The sequence below is a fragment of the Stigmatopora nigra genome, chromosome 2 (assembly GCF_051989575.1).
Source record: "Stigmatopora nigra isolate UIUO_SnigA chromosome 2, RoL_Snig_1.1, whole genome shotgun sequence".
Taxonomy (NCBI): domain Eukaryota; kingdom Metazoa; phylum Chordata; class Actinopteri; order Syngnathiformes; family Syngnathidae; genus Stigmatopora; species Stigmatopora nigra.
The window spans coordinates 12735948-12753826 of NC_135509.1; the positions used below are offsets into that span (position 1 = coordinate 12735948).

At 42.7% G+C, this 17879-nt stretch overlaps 2 protein-coding genes and 1 long non-coding RNA gene across 4 annotated transcripts; 2 read left to right on the forward strand and 1 right to left on the reverse strand.

Annotated features, from left to right (window-relative positions):
- Positions 1 to 49: 49 nt before the first annotated feature.
- ighmbp2 (immunoglobulin mu DNA binding protein 2) lies at positions 50 to 6493 on the reverse strand. Its single transcript, XM_077739499.1, has 16 exons — positions 6106 to 6493; positions 5813 to 5895; positions 5441 to 5610; positions 5173 to 5368; positions 4983 to 5080; positions 4730 to 4893; positions 4446 to 4646; positions 3949 to 4096; positions 3703 to 3877; positions 3448 to 3630; positions 3263 to 3381; positions 2834 to 2928; positions 2613 to 2736; positions 1683 to 2543; positions 1039 to 1238; positions 50 to 282 (listed from the first exon to the last, which is right to left on the reverse strand). Exons 2-16 carry the CDS (start codon positions 5887 to 5889, stop codon positions 85 to 87), a joined length of 3009 nt encoding a protein of 1002 aa, XP_077595625.1. The 5' UTR covers positions 5890 to 5895; positions 6106 to 6493; the 3' UTR covers positions 50 to 84.
- On the forward strand, positions 2861 to 3660 carry LOC144211951 (uncharacterized). 2 transcript variants are annotated; one of them, XR_013329686.1, is made up of 3 exons: positions 2861 to 3065; positions 3224 to 3384; positions 3555 to 3660. It is a non-coding gene; the product is annotated as an uncharacterized LOC144211951 (long non-coding RNA). The 2 variants fall into 2 exon arrangements; XR_013329690.1 differs by having other exon boundaries at positions 3472 to 3654.
- Positions 5448 to 17672, forward strand: LOC144211917 (protogenin B-like). Its single transcript, XM_077739486.1, has 19 exons — positions 5448 to 5647; positions 7333 to 7632; positions 9528 to 9672; positions 9761 to 9894; positions 9974 to 10270; positions 10342 to 10501; positions 10587 to 10834; positions 10923 to 11087; positions 11393 to 11698; positions 12285 to 12470; positions 13696 to 13791; positions 13870 to 14056; positions 14191 to 14318; positions 14504 to 14674; positions 14752 to 14934; positions 15086 to 15209; positions 15286 to 15412; positions 15600 to 15707; positions 15849 to 17672. The coding sequence occupies exons 2-19, from the start codon at positions 7491 to 7493 to the stop codon at positions 16158 to 16160; spliced, it is 3219 nt and encodes a 1072-aa protein (XP_077595612.1). The 5' UTR covers positions 5448 to 5647; positions 7333 to 7490; the 3' UTR covers positions 16161 to 17672.
- Positions 17673 to 17879: the final 207 nt, after the last annotated feature.

Sequence of the window (17879 nt, forward strand, 5' to 3'; positions counted from 1 at the left end):
TTGTGTTGTATCTTGTTTATCTAATAAAAAAAGGAAGGAAAAAGTGAAGTTTCCTTTCAGAAGCGACAATTTATTCAAGTTTTGTTAGGCGTCCTTTTCTTTGTTTTTTGTCTTCCTCTGAGTTGCCATGTCTTTAAGTTTGGAATCCAATTTCCGATGTAGATAGGCTTTCTTATTGGGGTCCATTGATTTATCCTTGGTTCCACTACCGGCGTAAAGAACCCCCTCCTTGCTTATTCTTATTCGAGCGTGAGTTTTGGCTTTGTCACCACATCCGTGAACCTAAAATGATACAAACAAGTGTCATTGTAAAGTCAAACTGGAACTGGATTATTTTGCCCCATTTTTTTTTTAAACAATTGGATATAATATTTGGAATTAACTTTTCTTTTTAATAAAAAACAACCTTTTTTCCCCTCCTGTAATTGCCCATTGAGTTCACCTGTCGTCTTCCCACCCCTCCCTGCTGCGACCCAGCTGTCTGTGATTGTTTCTTCGACCCACGTCTGTCTCCCCTGCGTGTTTGTCAGTCCTTGTCGGATCGCCTGATCTCCGTTTCTCCACCTCCTCTCCATCAGGTTTGATTTTCTTATTTTTATTATTTATTTTGATACTGTGCCACAGTCATGGAAGTTTTTGTTAGACCATTCCACCACCTTCCCCTCGTTTGGGTCCTACTACACACCCACCCACTGCCCTGCTAAATCCTGACATCAAGCATGATGCATTACTTCTTAACATTGGAATGATTGCTTTGTTTATTATTTGTTTTATTGATATGTTTGATAAATGATGACAGTGTATACAGCACTTTACTAGCGCTACCAAAATAAGATCCAGATCATGAAGCACCACCAAATTCATACATAAAAAGTACTGTCTAATAAACAACTGCCAATTTGGGGGGGTGAAAGGATCGCATAATCTGAAAAATGCGGGAATTGTCCATAATTGTAGTTAGCCGACCGACATAATGACTTTTTGACAGCAACTGTTTAACACTTCCAGTGGACTTGTTAAAGTTGCGGCATGACTTACCTCAGGTATATGATGACTGAAACAATACTGCCTGTTGCAGAAGAGACAGAGCTGGCCCAGCGTTAGCACAGAAGCTTTGCACTTGACAAAAGCGCACACACTTTCGGCCTTCACCACGGCATCGATGAGGGCGTCAAAGTCGTCGCCCGGAGAAGCGGCTGCTGCAATTTCGCAGGCGCCAGCTTTGGTTCGTTTCTTTCCTGGAGTGGGGAGGAGGGGGAAAAAAAGTATAGTATGTATTCACAGAGCATATGTTGTGGTAGGAAAGTGTATAATATAAATATAATTCCCATTGTTTTAGTTCCACTTAAATAAATAGGTTTAAATCAAGCCATTCATTATGACTTCTATTCTGATGAAACAACTTTAATGGTAAATTGTTCATTACTAAAACAGTATGCAACTGAAAACAGCAATTTGATTACAATAGCTGTAATACTAAAAACAATATACTATATTCAAATGTTGACAATTTTACACCTTTAAAAAACAAGCGACTATTTTTGGTCATTTAAAAAACCTTGTATCATGCCAATATTTTTTTTTTTTAGATGAGTCATCATTATTGTGTTTTGCACATTACTTTTAGAGAATGATGAACACATTTCTAAATGGCACACTGTGAATGCTTTAAGTATATCTACCTTTTGCGAGATTTTTTTTATCTGTAGAAAAGGAGATCTTCTGCTGCTGCTGCTTCTTCTGTTGAGCCATTTCTTCCCTTTTCTGCTGTTCCCTCTTCATCCGCTCCAAGTGTAAACTTTTTAAGTCTACTGGAGTTTCACGTAACGCCTCTTTTGGGGGTTGTTGAGGAGCGCCTTTCTCCTGGGAGGTTGCCTCTTTGTCTTTTTCTACTTTTTGCCCCTCTACAGGTGCATTTGGTTGATCTGGCCTTGATACCGTAATACATCTGTCTTTCCCCTCACCTTGACTCTGATGTGTGAGACCCAGCTCTTCCGCGATTTGGTGCACGAGCAGCCGATCGTGGGAGGTGAAGGATGCTGGAAACTGTAGTTCCTTCTGAGTGAGGTTCTTAAGGAACTTTTCCATCATTCCTCTGATCTCGCTTTCCCGGTTCTTTCTCTGTTCTTCATCGTTTAGTGTCGGCGCAGGTGACTTTGTGGGGTTGTTGTGTTGATGGATATTTTTACTAGTACTTTCCTTTGGTTGCTTCTTTTGCTCTTTTTTGCTCTCAACTTTCCGTGCCTCCTTGCTGTCAGGATGGGTGTCTTTGCGGTCAGATTTGGAGTCTTTGCGGTCAGATTTGGCATCTTTCCGGTCAGATTTGGCATCTTTCCGGTCACGGACGTAATTCTGCGGCACGATGTCTTGGAGGTACTCGAATGCCGTTCGGACCTCCCCACGGTCGGTGATGTGCTGGACCAGCGTCTTGAGGAAAGCGTGGTTTTGAACCGTCTGGGTGTCGCACACCACTGCGACGTGACGCCTGGCGCGAGTCACGGCGACGTTTATCCGTCGGTCCTCTGCCAGGAACCCCACTTCACCTGCATCCGGAAAGATCATTACCTCGACGTTTGACCGACTTGAACGGTGGAAGATGGTGAAAAATGTACCTTTTCGATTGGAGCGGACTAAAGACAAAACCACTGCCTCTTTCTCTCTGCCCTGAAAGCCATCCACTGATTTAATTTCCAGATCCGGGTGCCTGGCAGAAAGTTTCTGGCGCAGGAGGTCAACCTAAACAGATCACACGGTCATAGAACATGACGCACGATAAGAGTTCCAGCAAAGGTATTACAAAAAATTGCTAAGTCATCCCACGCAAAAGACTTACTTGCAAATTGTATGGAGCAATAACGGCAATGTCTTTGGAATTGACTCCAGCTTCTGTCAAGGCTTTAATGTGCAGATCTACAATGTCAACCTCACCTGAGAAACAAAACATCAATTTTCCGAGTAACATATTTTTCAGCCTGGAGTATAAATTGCAGTATCATGAAGACGAAAACCAGGACAAGTCACATTTTCCAAAAAGCAAGACCATGAACAGACAGTAAAGCAAAAGGGTGAGAATACAGACACAGGAAGACAATTTAGACATAAATAGCCAATAAATAAGTTAATAAATAAATAAGTGTGTTGCTGAAATATACATACAAGTATACACATACACATGTATACATATGGTCAGTCTTAACATTCATCCATTTCTTTTGTAAATGAGTCTGACAGCTGAGAAGACAATATAAAGAGGGTTCCCAACCTTGGTTGCCTTTGGATTGCTCATCAGGCACCTCCATTTCCGTCAGACCGCAACCAGCTGTGTCAATAAGAAGAAGAGGTGTGCTTGTTTCTTCCACACACGTGACCCCAAGGAGATCTCTGGTAATGAGATTAGTTCAAATATAAACTTCGACTTTTTTGTTTTTGAACTGAACTAATTCTCACTTCAACAAATGTGCTTCCACTGAGCTGTGTGCCCTCAATCTTCCTTGGTACATCTCTTTGGAAGCCCATTCCATGATGGCACTGTTCATTCGATACTGGACCGTTAGCATCCGCACAACGGAGTCGCCGTACATCTGGATGAGTCGCTCCATGAGGCTGAGAGACAAACCTTTCGAAGCAGCCCTGAAGAAGCCACGTTCAAACAACGTCATCGAACTTCCCAAGAAACGAAAGTAGAAAAAAAAAGTTGCTTACACATGAGATTTAATGGTCGGCGGCAATTGCTTGTAGTCTCCAGACAGAATGCACTTGCGTGCTCGGAGCAGACCAATCCAGCAGCCGCTCTCTAGCGACTGGGCGCACTCGTCAATCACAACCCAATCAAAATGCTCGGCCGGCAGGAACTTCAGAGGTCCGTCGTCACATGCGCCTGCAGATGCGACACTGGTCAAAATGATCCCACGTGTGACTTTTGATCTATACCACATATATACTACTAACCAGTGTTGGTGGACAAAACCACATGGGCACTTTTAAGAATCTGGGCAATGGCTGTCGCTTCCCTGGTTTTCAACTCTTTTCTTAGTTCGCCTATTTCCCTCTTGTGGTTCACCCGCTCTCCTTTTTCCTTGTTTTTCTTCATTCCTAGCTGAGGAATAAATTACAGAGGTTACTTTATTGAAAAAATGTAATTAAATGTCAATAATTGAATCAGATGTCTGCCTGCAGTGTTTACTAATTATATCAAAAGTGTAATTATTAATGAACCGATCAGTTTATTACCAAACTTGTTATGCAATCTACTAGGTGGCAAAATGTAACTTCCAATTTCAGCCAACTACAGTTTTTTGCCATTTTTTTTCATTAAGTTATGTTAAGACTTAAGAAGTGAGAAATTATGAAAGACAAGGGTTAGGACCCTACTTAGGGATCTTTCCATTATAGCGGCCATGTCTGTTTGATTTGAGGGATTACTGTACAATCAGTACCATACTTACGAAAGCTTTATCTATGTCTCTACGTATGTCAGCAATGATGTTGGCATTGTCGCTCTTGGCCAGGATGGCATCCAGTGAATGTTTTTGGATGGACTCCAACAGTCTAGCAGGGTGTCCAAGCCTCAGAACCTTGGCTTTGCAGCGGGCTAATCTCTCCACTAAATTATCCACTGCCACATTGGAAGGAGCGCAGCATAATACCTATTCAAAAATATATATTCTGTCTTCAGTGCGATGCTTTAACAGCTGCAATTTCAAACATTTTGACAGTTTTTTTTATGCACCTTTTGGCCTTGTTTGATAGCTTGCAGAATTATCTCCACGACCGTGGTGGTTTTCCCAGTGCCTGGAGGACCATGAATTACTGCTAATTCTCTCTGAGACAGAGCAAAAGTCACTGCTTCTCTCTGGGAATCATCCAGATGGGTGTTAAAGAATTTAACGTCACCTAAAAGGTAAATAACACAAATCATAAAAGATTTGAATGGTTTAAATAATTGTATTGCTAATGTAGTACATCAGTTTGACACCACTTACTGAGTTGAGAATAAGACGACGGTTTAGTTTCTCCAAAGAGAACATTGATCAAATTGGCAGACGGTCCATTGTTGTATCCATTTAAGGCATTTAAAGCCCTTGCAGGACAAATGCAAGAATCATTTTTGATTTCACACTGTTAAACAGTTGAAAAAATGTAACATTTCATGAAGATTTTCATTCTGCCTACCTTTTCATTCGCCTGTAAGTCACATCATTTGCCAACTTTAGGAGGCAGTACAGAGCATCTGTATCAAAACTGAGTCCATCTTTTGAATCGTCAAACGCCACACTTATCGACGTCTGACCGATTCGCGTCACGATACCCGTGCCGATCTGAGACGTCGCGCTGCATCCACCCGAGTCATACAATCCAACTATATCACCTGTGGCAAAAACAAGATGAATTCAAATTGGGTAACAAACACATTGATGTTGTTTTTCCTTTGCCATCTTACCAGGTCCAAAGCTATTGCTAGGAAGGCATGAAAATCCCAGATACTTTCTTGGTTCAAGGACAACAACTGTGCGGCCATACAAGCCTGTGGACTGACTTCCTATTTGAAGTTTTAACAGACATACACCTTTGTTTTGAAGTTCTTTAAGTGAGATGCTCTCCTTCCACAGCCTGAGGAAAGTAACAAAGAAATCTGACTGATGAGCAGGTAATATGACCATTTTTCATTTCTTAAACAATCAACTATCCTTTTCTGGACAGTTTTATTTTGGAAAAAGTTTAACTAAAATATTTCCATGTAGATGAGGTAGATATAAACATGAGAAATAACGTAGGGGTCTATTTCATCATAGATGAAGTACTTTAGACAAACCTTGTTTCCTCTATTTCAGCCTCCCTCTCTTCTTGCAGAAGCTCTAATGTCTTTGAAACATATTTTTCAACTGCCATCTCCCCCTGAAAAACGGTATACACAAGATGAGCTCCATTGAGCTAAAATATTAGCGCGATGATGGCCATTTTATTTAAATAGGCATCAATATACAACTTCGCAGCCTGTTTGTTTACATCATGCGCACTGTTGACAGGTTAGCTTTGCCACCAGGTTAGCATTGGGCACAGTGAAACATCAGCTACATTTTTCATGAGATCAAAACACTCACTCACCCACTGGAATTAAGAAAAATCTCCGCGACGTGGGTTAGAGAAAGAAAACAAAAAAAGCATTCTATATCGCAACTTTAGGTTAAATAAAAATACATTTTCTTGCTGGATACTACCACTGGACGCACGCACTTGCTCCGCTTCCGGTTCAAATCCATTAGGCTTCCTATCGCAAACTCTCAAAACGAGACAATTTTAAACTAAACATCGGGGAAATATTACTTTGTACACCTTTTATTCTACAACCAATTTTTAAAGAATCAATATTGTCATGACGCTAAAATGTGGCGACTTTGTGGTCAGTCGCTACTGACAGATACATATACCTATTTGCATATGCATTCCAGGCACAGTCTTATGATTGTTGTTTATTTATGTTCAGTAATGGCCTGTCCAGCCCCAAATACCCTGGGATAGAGTTATATTTGCTGACAATATTATCGTGCACATGCGTGATGAAGAGCGAGCGAACAGGCAGGGGCGGGGTCGAGTCCCCCTGCACCCCAGTACTGCTGGAAACTCTACCAGTTCAACCATTAGCGATTGGTGGACCTCCAAGCCGGCCCGGAGGTTCACTTTCTGGTGGAAAAAAATGAGAATGCACTGGTGATCAATGGGGAAGTTTAAGATGAAAGTGCTCTTGTTTTTGATTTTCCTTCTGCATTCACCAAGTAAGTGTCTTGTTTCTACTATTTTGCCCAAAAGGTATAATTATGTATTGTGTTCATATTTTTGTTGACTAGAGCTGACATACATGTGCTTTTCAATGGGACCTTGCTTTTGCTTAAGACAATGTGGGGAAAAAATATGACACTAAATAGAATGTGCTGTTCTGTCATCGTGGGAGTATGCATTTAAAATTAAATCATTTTTACCTTTTTTTATTTAAACAAAAAATACTATATTTACTACTTTATTGTAGACTTTTTTTGTGCAGTAGATTTCAAGAATATATTATTACTGTATCTATAACACAGACATGATTGTGAGTGCAAGTGGTTATCTGTCTGTGTATCAGCTGGGATAGGCTCCGGCACCCCACAAGACTGTCCACAATAAGCAGTGTTGGAAATGAAATGAAAAATAATCACACAGACATCACTAAGCCATCTTTTATTGTTATGATATACAATATAAATGACTCTAATGAACCGTAATGCTTGATCAGGCTCGCCACAATAAAGCAAAATCAATCTGTCCCTAATGTGGCTTTTTTTCCCCCCCTTGCAGATGTTTTATGTTTTAGCGAATTGTCATTCATCACCGAGCCCAGCGATGTGACAGTTCTACCAAAGGACCCTGCTCTCTTGGACTGCCAGGCCCACGGGCAACCTCCGGTCACAATCAAGTGGCTGAAAAATGGGGTTGTCTTGGCAGAAAGTGAGCACATGAAGCTTTTACCAAATGGCTCCTTGTACATACCAAAGATAAAGCATACCAAAGAAGAGTCAGATGAAGGATTCTACCAGTGCCTCTCCAAGAACAAATTTGGAGCCATACTTAGCCAAAGATCACGCCTTACTATTGCAAGTAAGTTTTCGCCTCTTTAGAACTTGACCAAGAACAATATGAGGCCATTTCTGGTGTGACCATGCGCACATTGGGATGACAAGATCATGGGTTATTAACCTTGAGATGGAAAGCAGATGTATCCCACCCTCCTTAAGGAATAGCCCCCCCAAAGTCAAGGTTTACATGCCAAACAGTTGGTCAGAAAAATGGTCCGTTTGAGGTCAGAGGGGAAAGTCCTGTTTGAATGTAACAAATAGGTGCAGTTTAACTGTCTCCATTTAACTTGTTCACTGCTGTTGACATCAAACATAGTATTTTAAATGAGATGGCAATTGACTTAATACCATAATATAAGCTTTTTAGAACAGTAATAAGGTTGTACATAGAGAAACTCTGGTTGCCCTGTCAATATCAAAGACAGACATCGAGTTAAAGGCAAGGAAGAAAATACTTTTGGGTTTTGCATTTCCCCCCGCAGGCTATGGCTATGCGTAATCACTGAATGGTCCGCTACACACTGGACTCTCTGAAAAGCCTTCGCCTTTTAGGCTTTGTTTGGGGTACCCCTGATCACCCCAGTATAAAAGCCTCGGTTTGGGGCCCATTTGTTTGTCCGCATATCAGTGGACGGCACAGCTGTCTCTATTCAAAAGACCTGGTCTACCATGCGTGTTGTTCATTGGTCTGAGGAAGTCATGGAAACATAGCAAACAAACTTTGATTACCACGTGGATATTGCCACTATGATTTGCTCATGATTCTTTGGGGGAGGGGGGTATTTTCACATTAATTCCTAAAAACTGACCACATTCATCCCCCAAAATGGAGTTTTTTTTTCATCCAGCGTCCACGCTTTTGTGAGAAAAGGGGTTAAAGGTTTTGGTCATTGGTGGGCGTGCAGTTGGAGGAAGGGCCCCCCCTTTACTGCTTTCCTTCTGTCCGGGGGTCTCGGGGTTCAGAGGTCAGCAGGGCAGAGCTTTGTGATGTCACGGGACTGCTGTGATTGGGCAGGCCTGCCGTGAACACAATCCCTTTCACTGGCTCGACCCCTGCCTTGCCCTGTCAGGCAGATGCCTTTTGTCGAATGTGGGATACTTTCTCCTGTGAATGAACGTGTCCATTGCTCCACAGTGAGTGATTACAGCCTTCTAAAGCCATCCAGAGAGGGTTTTATGCTAACAGTCTTCTATGCAGATATACCCAAACTGCCTTTGTAAGTCCTGATAGGCTGTCAGAATTTTTAAATGCAAAGCACACAATCATCCACCTGATAAAGGTTGACATTTTTTTTATACAAATTATAAATATTGCTCACCTTTTTTGGAGGCTTGGATTGAATTCAATAGATGTGGGGTTGAATTTAGCAATGACCTCTTAAGAGAAAGCTTTGTGTTGTTTGGCCTATTGGCAAACCGACTTTTTTCACATAGATTAGAAGTATGTTCATCATAAAACATTTTGTTTTTTGAGATTTCAGACCTAAAATAGCTTATTAGTTGTTTTTTTTTGTGCTTCTCTCTCTGGATGAAATAAGATGGGATTGTAAATTACAGGCCTTACTCTTTAATTTGGTGTTTGGAAGGCTCAGGTTTTTTGAATGTAGATTTTCGTTGGGGAGAATGGGCTATTGATTTTCTTTAACATGATATTGACTTGTTTCTTGTGTTTGCGGGGGGAGGGAATGAGTTATGGCTGTAATGAGTGAAGGTCAATGGTAATATCTAAAGAGGATCCTTTACATTAATGCAAATGCGGCGTATTGTGTTTGTTGAAATTAGCTCACATGGGCTCTATTGATTAAGCACATTGCAAAATGTCCCAAACCCGAGCAGTTTAAAACAAGCTAGGTCAACTCACATGGATTCATTTGTGTGGAGAGTCATTCCATGTATTCCTTTTCTTTTTCTATTCAGGTATGCCAGAATTTTTGTTGCACCCATTGCCTATGGAGGTGACTACCGTCTCAGTGGCCCGCTTTTCTTGTGCGGTCACCTCCAGACCACCTGCCACCATCACCTGGGAATTTAACCAAAGCACACTGCCGTTACAAACCGACAGGTACCTGCATTTTTTTTAATGAATCATTTTAAACCTAATCAAAAAAAGGAAAATGTTAGACCATGTGAGCGTTCATTTGTGTGTCCAGAATCACAGTTTTGCCCAACGGAGTCCTTCAGATCCACAATGCGCAACTGAAGGATGCCGGCCAGTATCGATGCGTGGCCACCAACATTGGAAGTCGCCAAAAGAGTCGAGAGGCAAAGCTGACAGTCAGTCAAGGTGACGATACTACACTCCCTCGTAAAATAATGTTAAAGGCGGTTCTGGATTTGGTTGTAAAATCTTCCTTGAATTTAAGGGATGGCTGCAAAAACCCGGCAGAGACCCAAAATCATAGCCGGACCCCAGAACATGACAGTTTCTCTCCACCAAACTGTGGTGCTGGAGTGCTTAGCCACCGGAAACCCCAGCCCGATTATCTCATGGAGCCGTGTAGATAGTAAACCCATCGACGTATATAAAGCCAAAGTGTTGGGCAATGGGAATCTGGTCATCACGGACGTCAATTCCAGGCATAGTGGAGTCTATCTCTGCAGAGCCACCACCCCCGGAACTCGCAATTACACCATCGCTTCTGCCAACCTCACCGTCCAAGGTACACTCGATTCAATTACAATTTTGCTTTATTGAGCGTCTTATCCCGTTTCTTGTCAATCACGGTTTCAGTCCCACCATCTATTGTTGAGAAACCCGAGAGCCAGACCCGCCCGAGAGCTGGCACTGCTCGGTTTATGTGCCAAGCTCAAGGAGTCCCCCCACCTCGCATTAGCTGGCTAAAGAACGGTGAAAACGTTCACCTAAATGGACGAATTAAGCTGTACAACAGGTATGTACAACAGATTTGTGACACAAATACCACGAGAGCACCTAAAAAGTTTATGCCTTTTATTGATTGTGCTTTTTTCCCACAGTAAACTGGTGATTACTCAGATCATCCCAGAGGACGATGCCATTTATCAGTGCATAGCGGAGAACGAACAGGGCTCCGTGCTGTCTCTGGCTCGCCTTATTGTTGTTATGTCAGAAGACAGGCCGAGCGCTCCGAGGAACATCCACGCCGAGACCATCTCCAGCTCGGCTATTTTGCTGGCCTGGGAGAGACCCCTGTACAATGCGGACAGAGTCATTGCCTACTCCATCCATTACATGAAGGCCGAAGGTGAGTTGTGGATTTTCAATGAATGGTTGCCATTGACCACTATGGTGGAGGAGTTAACATCTTTCATTCTGCTCCGTCTCCACGTCAGGTCTGAACAACGAGGAATACCAAATTGTCATCGGCAACGACACAACCAGTTACATTATCGATGACCTCGAGCCGGCTCGGAATTATAGCTTCTACATTGTGGCTTACATGCCAATGGGAGCGAGTCGTATGTCCGATCAAGTCAGTCAACACACCCTGGAGGATGGTAAGCTTTGAGACTCCCCGCATTCCTTGCAATAAATTACTCTGGCAGTTTAGTTCAAGTGGATGTAAATCCTGTGTGTACACAGCACCTTTCCAGTGGGAATAGGAGGAAGTGGGGGTTGACATTTTACCACTGCTCCTCACAATTTTTTAAAAGAACTAAAAAAAAGAGTTAGGAATACAAGTCAACTTTGCAATTCTAAAGTTTTAGTTTCTACAGCATAGCTTGAAAACTCCTCCAGGTGAATGGGACTGTTGCTAATAAAACTGCCATGTATTTATTTACGATTGTGTGTTTTTTTTCAGTGCCTCTGCGTACACCCGAGCTGCGTTTGCTAAGCCACAACTCGACAGACATCCAGGTGAAGTGGCAGCAGCTTCCCTCAAAAGTGAGCCGCGGTAGGGTGTCTGCGTACAGGCTGTCCTACCGCACGGCTGCAGACAACACTGTGGCGTCTGTGGAGCTACCACAGAACAGCACTGAGTATCTCCTGGAGGGCCTCCAACCAGATACCATCTACCTTCTCCGCATGGCCGCGGCAACCCGCATGGGTTGGTGCGAACCATCGGCATGGACCTCGCACCGAACCCCTAAGACGTCCACTCGCAAAGGTAATTTATGAAAAACTGCTTCCACAAAGTTGGAATGTCTTGGAACATTCCTTCTAGATTAATGTTTCACCACCTAAAAGAAACTACTCCAAATAATACAGTTTTTTTTTTCCTAGGAAGATGTTTGCTTCTTTTGGTAGTCTATATTGACGGCCATCTTATGTCTGGTGTTTTTTTCTTGGGGTATTGTCCCGTAGCTTTTGTGTTGGTTACTCGAGAACCTTTTGCCCTCCGCTGTCAGGGATGTAAGCGCGCCCTCGGTCACGGGTCATAAACAGAGGCCCTCAGGCGTCAATGCGGGGGATAGAATAGCTTCTTTTCACATCCTGGTGTCCTCTACCCAGCTTGTTCCTTTTTGCTGTCACCGATATGTTTTTGTTTTGATGATCTGCCCAACGGGCAGAAATCTTGAAAGTAGTAGTAAATCACCAGCAGTAATTGAAGCTATTTTCTTGTCATTTTCATTTAGTCACGTGTATCATTGTGAAAGTCCCAGTATCTTTGCTGATTTGATGTACGGATCCTAGCTTTAGATTTTTTGGTGATATTCCAAGAGTGAAGGGGTATTGATCTCTTTGCCCCTTAGTGCCTTCAGCTCCGATTCTTCAGCTTGAGCCGCTTAACTGCACCTCCATTGTGGCGCGTTGGCAAACCGCCCCAGAGACGGAGGCAATCCTTGGTTATCGCCTGCGTTACCATGAGGACAGCCAACCAGAACAACCCGTCATCCAGCTGCAGGCTGAAAGCTTCACTTACACCATCAGCGGTCTCGGTAAGAGCAGACGTTGAGCACGATTGTGACGACATTAGCATACGTCTGTTGTGTGCTCCACATCGGTGGCTCGGCGGGTACCTCGTTTGCATTTTGGCCCTCGACCGAGATCGATGTGAGCTGACCTCTCCAGTTTGCTCGCAGTATTGAGTTGGGATCAGGCTCCCGGGTTAGAGGTCAGGGTCCAGATGCCCCCTCCCACCAACGTTTCCCATCGTGTCACTTGCATAATTACCACTGGCTATTGTGTGGGCTCCGGGGCCAGACCCGCCTCACTAGATTCTGGCCACCTCCCCCTTTTTAGCCAACAGACCCTTGGGATTGGTCAGAAGTGGACAGGACCACTGACCTCTAGCCATGAGACAGCAGTCTTGCATTAGTCGCCCTGCCCCCACTCTTGCCTGTGGTGTCCATGTAAACAACCTCCAATAATCAATATGTAAAAGAGCTGAGTCCTATAGATTGATTTATTATTTAGTACAACATTTTGGAGTCCCTACTCAATCCTTAGGCTAAATAAGAGAAGAAAATAAACATTTATCCCCTTTTTAAAAGTCTGGACAGGGTAGAAATGTCATATTTTCTTGTTGATGAAAAGGTTATTCTCAATCCCAAATTCTCTTAAAATATCAGGGCACAACTCTTGTTTTGAGCCAAGTTAAAGGCGAGGAAGAGTGTGAAAGTGGAAACAAAAGAGGCCCCTTTCCCATCCTAGAGTCCTGCACCCGGATTCCATCTGTTCTATCTTGGCCTGACCTGCTGACCCAAGTCAAACCCCCCCCTGTCCCATGGGCCTCGGCTCCCAGCAGCTGAAGGCTGCCTGGCGACCCAACCCCCACGACTGACTTGGACACCCGCCCTCCATGGTCAATACCCATAAGCTGACCTTTCACACTGGAGGCATAAAACTCATCTTAACATTCCCTAAAAAGCCCTGATTTAGAAGCTCTAAGCAATGATCTCTGTGGAGGTGAAAATGCAAATGGTGTAATTTCATAAGAATGTTTATGATCTTTTTTGAGGTTTGCGCTTTTCATTCTAAAACAGCACTTGACGATATTTTGCCGTTTCTCTTTTTTCATGTCAAGCTAAAGTTTGCCTTCATGAAATATTTGTTTGCCTCTTCTTTTGATAATGTAATTTGTTGACTTTCACATTTAAAATGGCCAGTGACGGCGAATGAGTGATAATCTTCCAGTGTGAAAATGTGTTGTATGCTTCCTAGATCCCAGGAGAAGATATCGAATCAAGATGCTGGCCTATAGTCAATCTGGAGATGGCTATGAGACAGACCAAACTGTCAGTACTCCAGGATGCGTCTGTAAGTAGATTTCATCTTCAAAAAATATGCTTGTTTGTACAGTAGTCTCACTTTGGGTGTGTCTTTGGACTTTTAAAGCTGCAAGGGACCAAATGGCAGCTACCCCTCCGTCTCCTGATCACGTGACCGTCTTGGCCAGCAATTCCTCTGAAGTGTCCTTACGTTGGAACCGTCCCACTTTCCCCACCGGGAAGGCCGTCAGCTACACTGTCCGCTACACAATTTCCGGCACACACAACGCTTCTGCCGTACGCTACCTCCAAACGTAAGGTCGCATTCCAACAGCACATTTGTTTTAACACGACTGGATAAAAACATGTTTTTTTGCACACTAAATTTTGTTTTGCATCCATTGAAGGTAGAATGTCTTGGGTTAACAATGCTGGTTCTTTTCTACAGAACCAAAGAGACTGTGACAGTACAAAATTTGGATCCAAACACTCGCTATGAGTTTGTGGTACGTCTTCACGTGGATCAGTTGTCAAGCCCTTGGAGCCATGTGGTTTACCTTCGCACACAACCAGCAGGTGCTCACTTTATCAACCATTTTTTTTTAACCTCTCAACACCCAACCACTTATTTTACACATACCCAAAGGTCCCACATAAGCAAAATCAACTAATGTGCTTATATTGTGTTACGTCAAACGTAACAACCACATATCCACGTTCATATTCCTTACTAATAGGATATTTACATTTTTTTTCCTCAGCCCCCAGACGACCACCTACAGGAGTGAGATTAACTCTGATCGAGGACGACACGGCATTAGTATCCTGGAAGGAGCCCAATGAACCCAACGGGGTGGTCACGCACTACACCATACTTTATGCTTCCCAAACATCCTGGATGGCCGGACGCTGGCAGATTATTCAAAGAGAAGGTGAGCAACGGTGGACTTTACAATTCCTGAACATGTTTATACAGGACCAGCAATAGAAATCCCTACGACATCTACAGGAAGCCACACGATGGCCCTTTTGGAGAAGCTGGAACCAGGGAACGTCTACCTGGTGAAGATCTCTGCCTCCAACCAGGTGGGAGATGGACCTTTCTCAGATGTCGTCGAGCTGTCTATGAAACGTGGCAATGTCCAGCGCAATAAAAAGGCCTGGCACTTGGATAGCTTTCAAAACACTGCTGGTGAGCATAAAATGGATGACATTGATTTAATCGAACATCTGTATCAATGCCTTTCTCATTACAGTCTAATAATTGTTCTAATGCATCAGTATTCATAATAATAATAACAGTGCTAATTCATGACTATGTTTAATGAGCTTTTATTCTTCAGTGTTTTCTGATGGGCTCTACCACATAGACCAAAAATCCATGACTGGAATCATTGCTGGAGTGAGCATTGCTTTGGCTTGTATTGTAATGTGTGCCTTGATCCTCATCAGTAAAGGAAGACCAAGGTACTCGCCTTTTTTTTTAAGATGTGATGTTTTGCCATAATGAATTTGCTATTTATTGTAAATTTTCTTTTTGTAGAAAATCCTCCAGCCACAAAGTTCTTGCTGTGCCGGCGGCTGAAAGGTTGTCTTTGCCTCGGGAGCGCCTCGCAGACAACGCCGAGGTGCTCGTACCCATGATGAGCACCAACTTCATCGACACCAAAGTGAGTTCAACAACAAAAATAAACCAGTGAAGATGACCTCATTTAATAATCTGTGCCCAAATATCCTTTTGGGGAAAGTTGCTCTTATCGACAAAATGCTAAATACATTTTTAAGGGCCGTGGTGGGTTGAACAGGCAGAAACTGTTTTAACTCAATAACTTTTATTTGAAATTTCACATGTTTCAGGGTGGCTCAAACGTGACACTAAATAGTGGTGGAAGACCCATGAGCAAAAACCAAAGCAACAGGTGGCTGCTCTTCAACCGAGATGCCAGCGCTCCAACTCAGATTGATGTAAGTAGTGCTTAATTAAAAATAGGGTTAAAAACTCTACCCTGCCATTGATGCTCATTCACTTGTATCAAACTCTGCCGGTCAAAACGGGTTGACCGTCTTTTAGGGTTAAAGAAGTAACAGTTACATTCTTCTCTAAAGGTTGAAAGTATGGCCTGTTTGTACGAAGCTGGCAAAACGGTTCTTCGGTACGAAGACGGCGCTCCTCTACCTCCGTCGTCACGGGAGATCATTTTCGGACCCTACCACGCCGAAAGCTCTCAAAGCAGCGAGGGTAGCCAAGAGACGGGAGACTCGGGACACTACTCCAACGAGGAGAGCAACGAAGAGACGAGACCCGGATCCTTGGACGGGACCAAGCCGTCTTTTCAAGCGGAACACGAGAAATGCTTTCGCTACCATCGCTCGGCGCACCATGACCCACGGCCACGCTGCGCCTCGGACGGCAGCTAGCGCCCAAAGGAGAAGATTTACCAGTTCTACCTCGTTTGTTTCCTGGTTTTAAAGCCCTCTGGTTATTTCCAGTGGGAAAAAGAAACAGAAAGCAGCTGCTGTGAAGGAGGAAATCACAATTTTCTTCAGGTCTACCTCAGGATTTTAGATGAATGTTGATGAAAACATTATTATTATTTTTTTAAAACATTCTACCTGTTGGTTTTTTGTAGCGTCACTCTGTCCTGAACCAAAGCACACCCTTAATGAATGTTTTTTTGTGACGCATTTGTATTTAATTTGTTTTCCACTGGAGTTGTGGGCAGATTTGAACGTCTACCTCGGTTGTCGTTTCTCCGTGACGACCTTCTTTTGGTGGTTTTTATAGTGGCGGTTGAAAGAGCTTTTGTTTCCTATGACCTCTCTTTTTTTTCCAGCCCTTATATTTTGTGAAAGGGAAAAAAAACAAGTGCATTAGAATGAGATGTTGGACATTTTCAGTGCACTGAACTCAAAGCTTTACATGGCCTTAATAGTAGATAGGCCATCCAAAGAAAGAAACAATGTACCCAAAGAGTTAGTAAACACAAGCAACCAAAAATGCAGCAGATTTTTTTGGCCAAAAATGCTGTTAGCTGCAATGGATGTACATTTTTTTCTGCAAATGGAGGTTTGAATGCTTTTCTCGGTGTAAACTTTAAGTCAGGTGAAAGAAAGCTTTAGCGCAAGTCTGCATGGCTTGCGTTCCGGTTGCCTTCTCCGCCCTTGCCATGTGCAGCGGTGACGCCCGTGCTATTATCCAAAGAGTTGTCTGCTTCCTCAAATGGGTGTGGCTTTCCATTAAGTCGGTCCTCGGCAAAATGAGGTCGACGCTATTGATCCGCCATCTTGTCAGTGATTGATGATGCTATTTATTGTCCTGGCGTACGTCGTCTTACACTCAGCCCACTCATGTGATGCGTGGGGGGATTATTATATTATCATTGCCTCGTTGATATTTGCCGTCCTGGTGGGAGACAAGGAAGGATTCTGACTATCACAATGGAAGCCCAGTGTGTGTGAAGAGCAACATAATCACTTTCTTATATCTTTGTAATACAAATGATCTTAACCAAAGAAGCTTTAAAGTCTGATTTAGTGATTTTCTTTGGATTCATTTACAAAGTTTGCATTTAAATAGTCTTATCATTTGGGTTTGGTTTTGATTGGTGGAAGGGCATTATTTTTCAAAATTCTGGAGACTATACTCTCATTTTACCTTAGTGAAATTAGGTCGAAATGTAAAATGTAGGTGATTGTTTAAGCATTTGGTAATGATACGTCTCATTTTCACTGTGGCAATTCCACAAGCTTGTCACTATAACTGCTATAATTACAAATGTTGACATGAATGCCACAGATACATTTGTTGATGACTCAGGTGCCAAATGTAGATCTAGTATGTAGAATGAAATGTTAATTTAAATTATGTTTTCCTTCGATTACCATACTTTGAAATTCCCAAATACAATGTGTTTTAATCCAAAGAGTGCAACAAAGCAAAATATTTTATGAGATGGAATGTTGCAACTGACTTTTTGATACTCTCAAGATAAATAATAAAATTGTTCAAGGAAAAATATTTTGTGGTTTCACTGTGTTTACTTGAGTTATTTGAAAGTAAAGGTACTGCAAACTTAAATTTAGTTGAAACATTATTATTCATGGCCAGTCCCAATTGAAAGAAACATGTCTATTAAA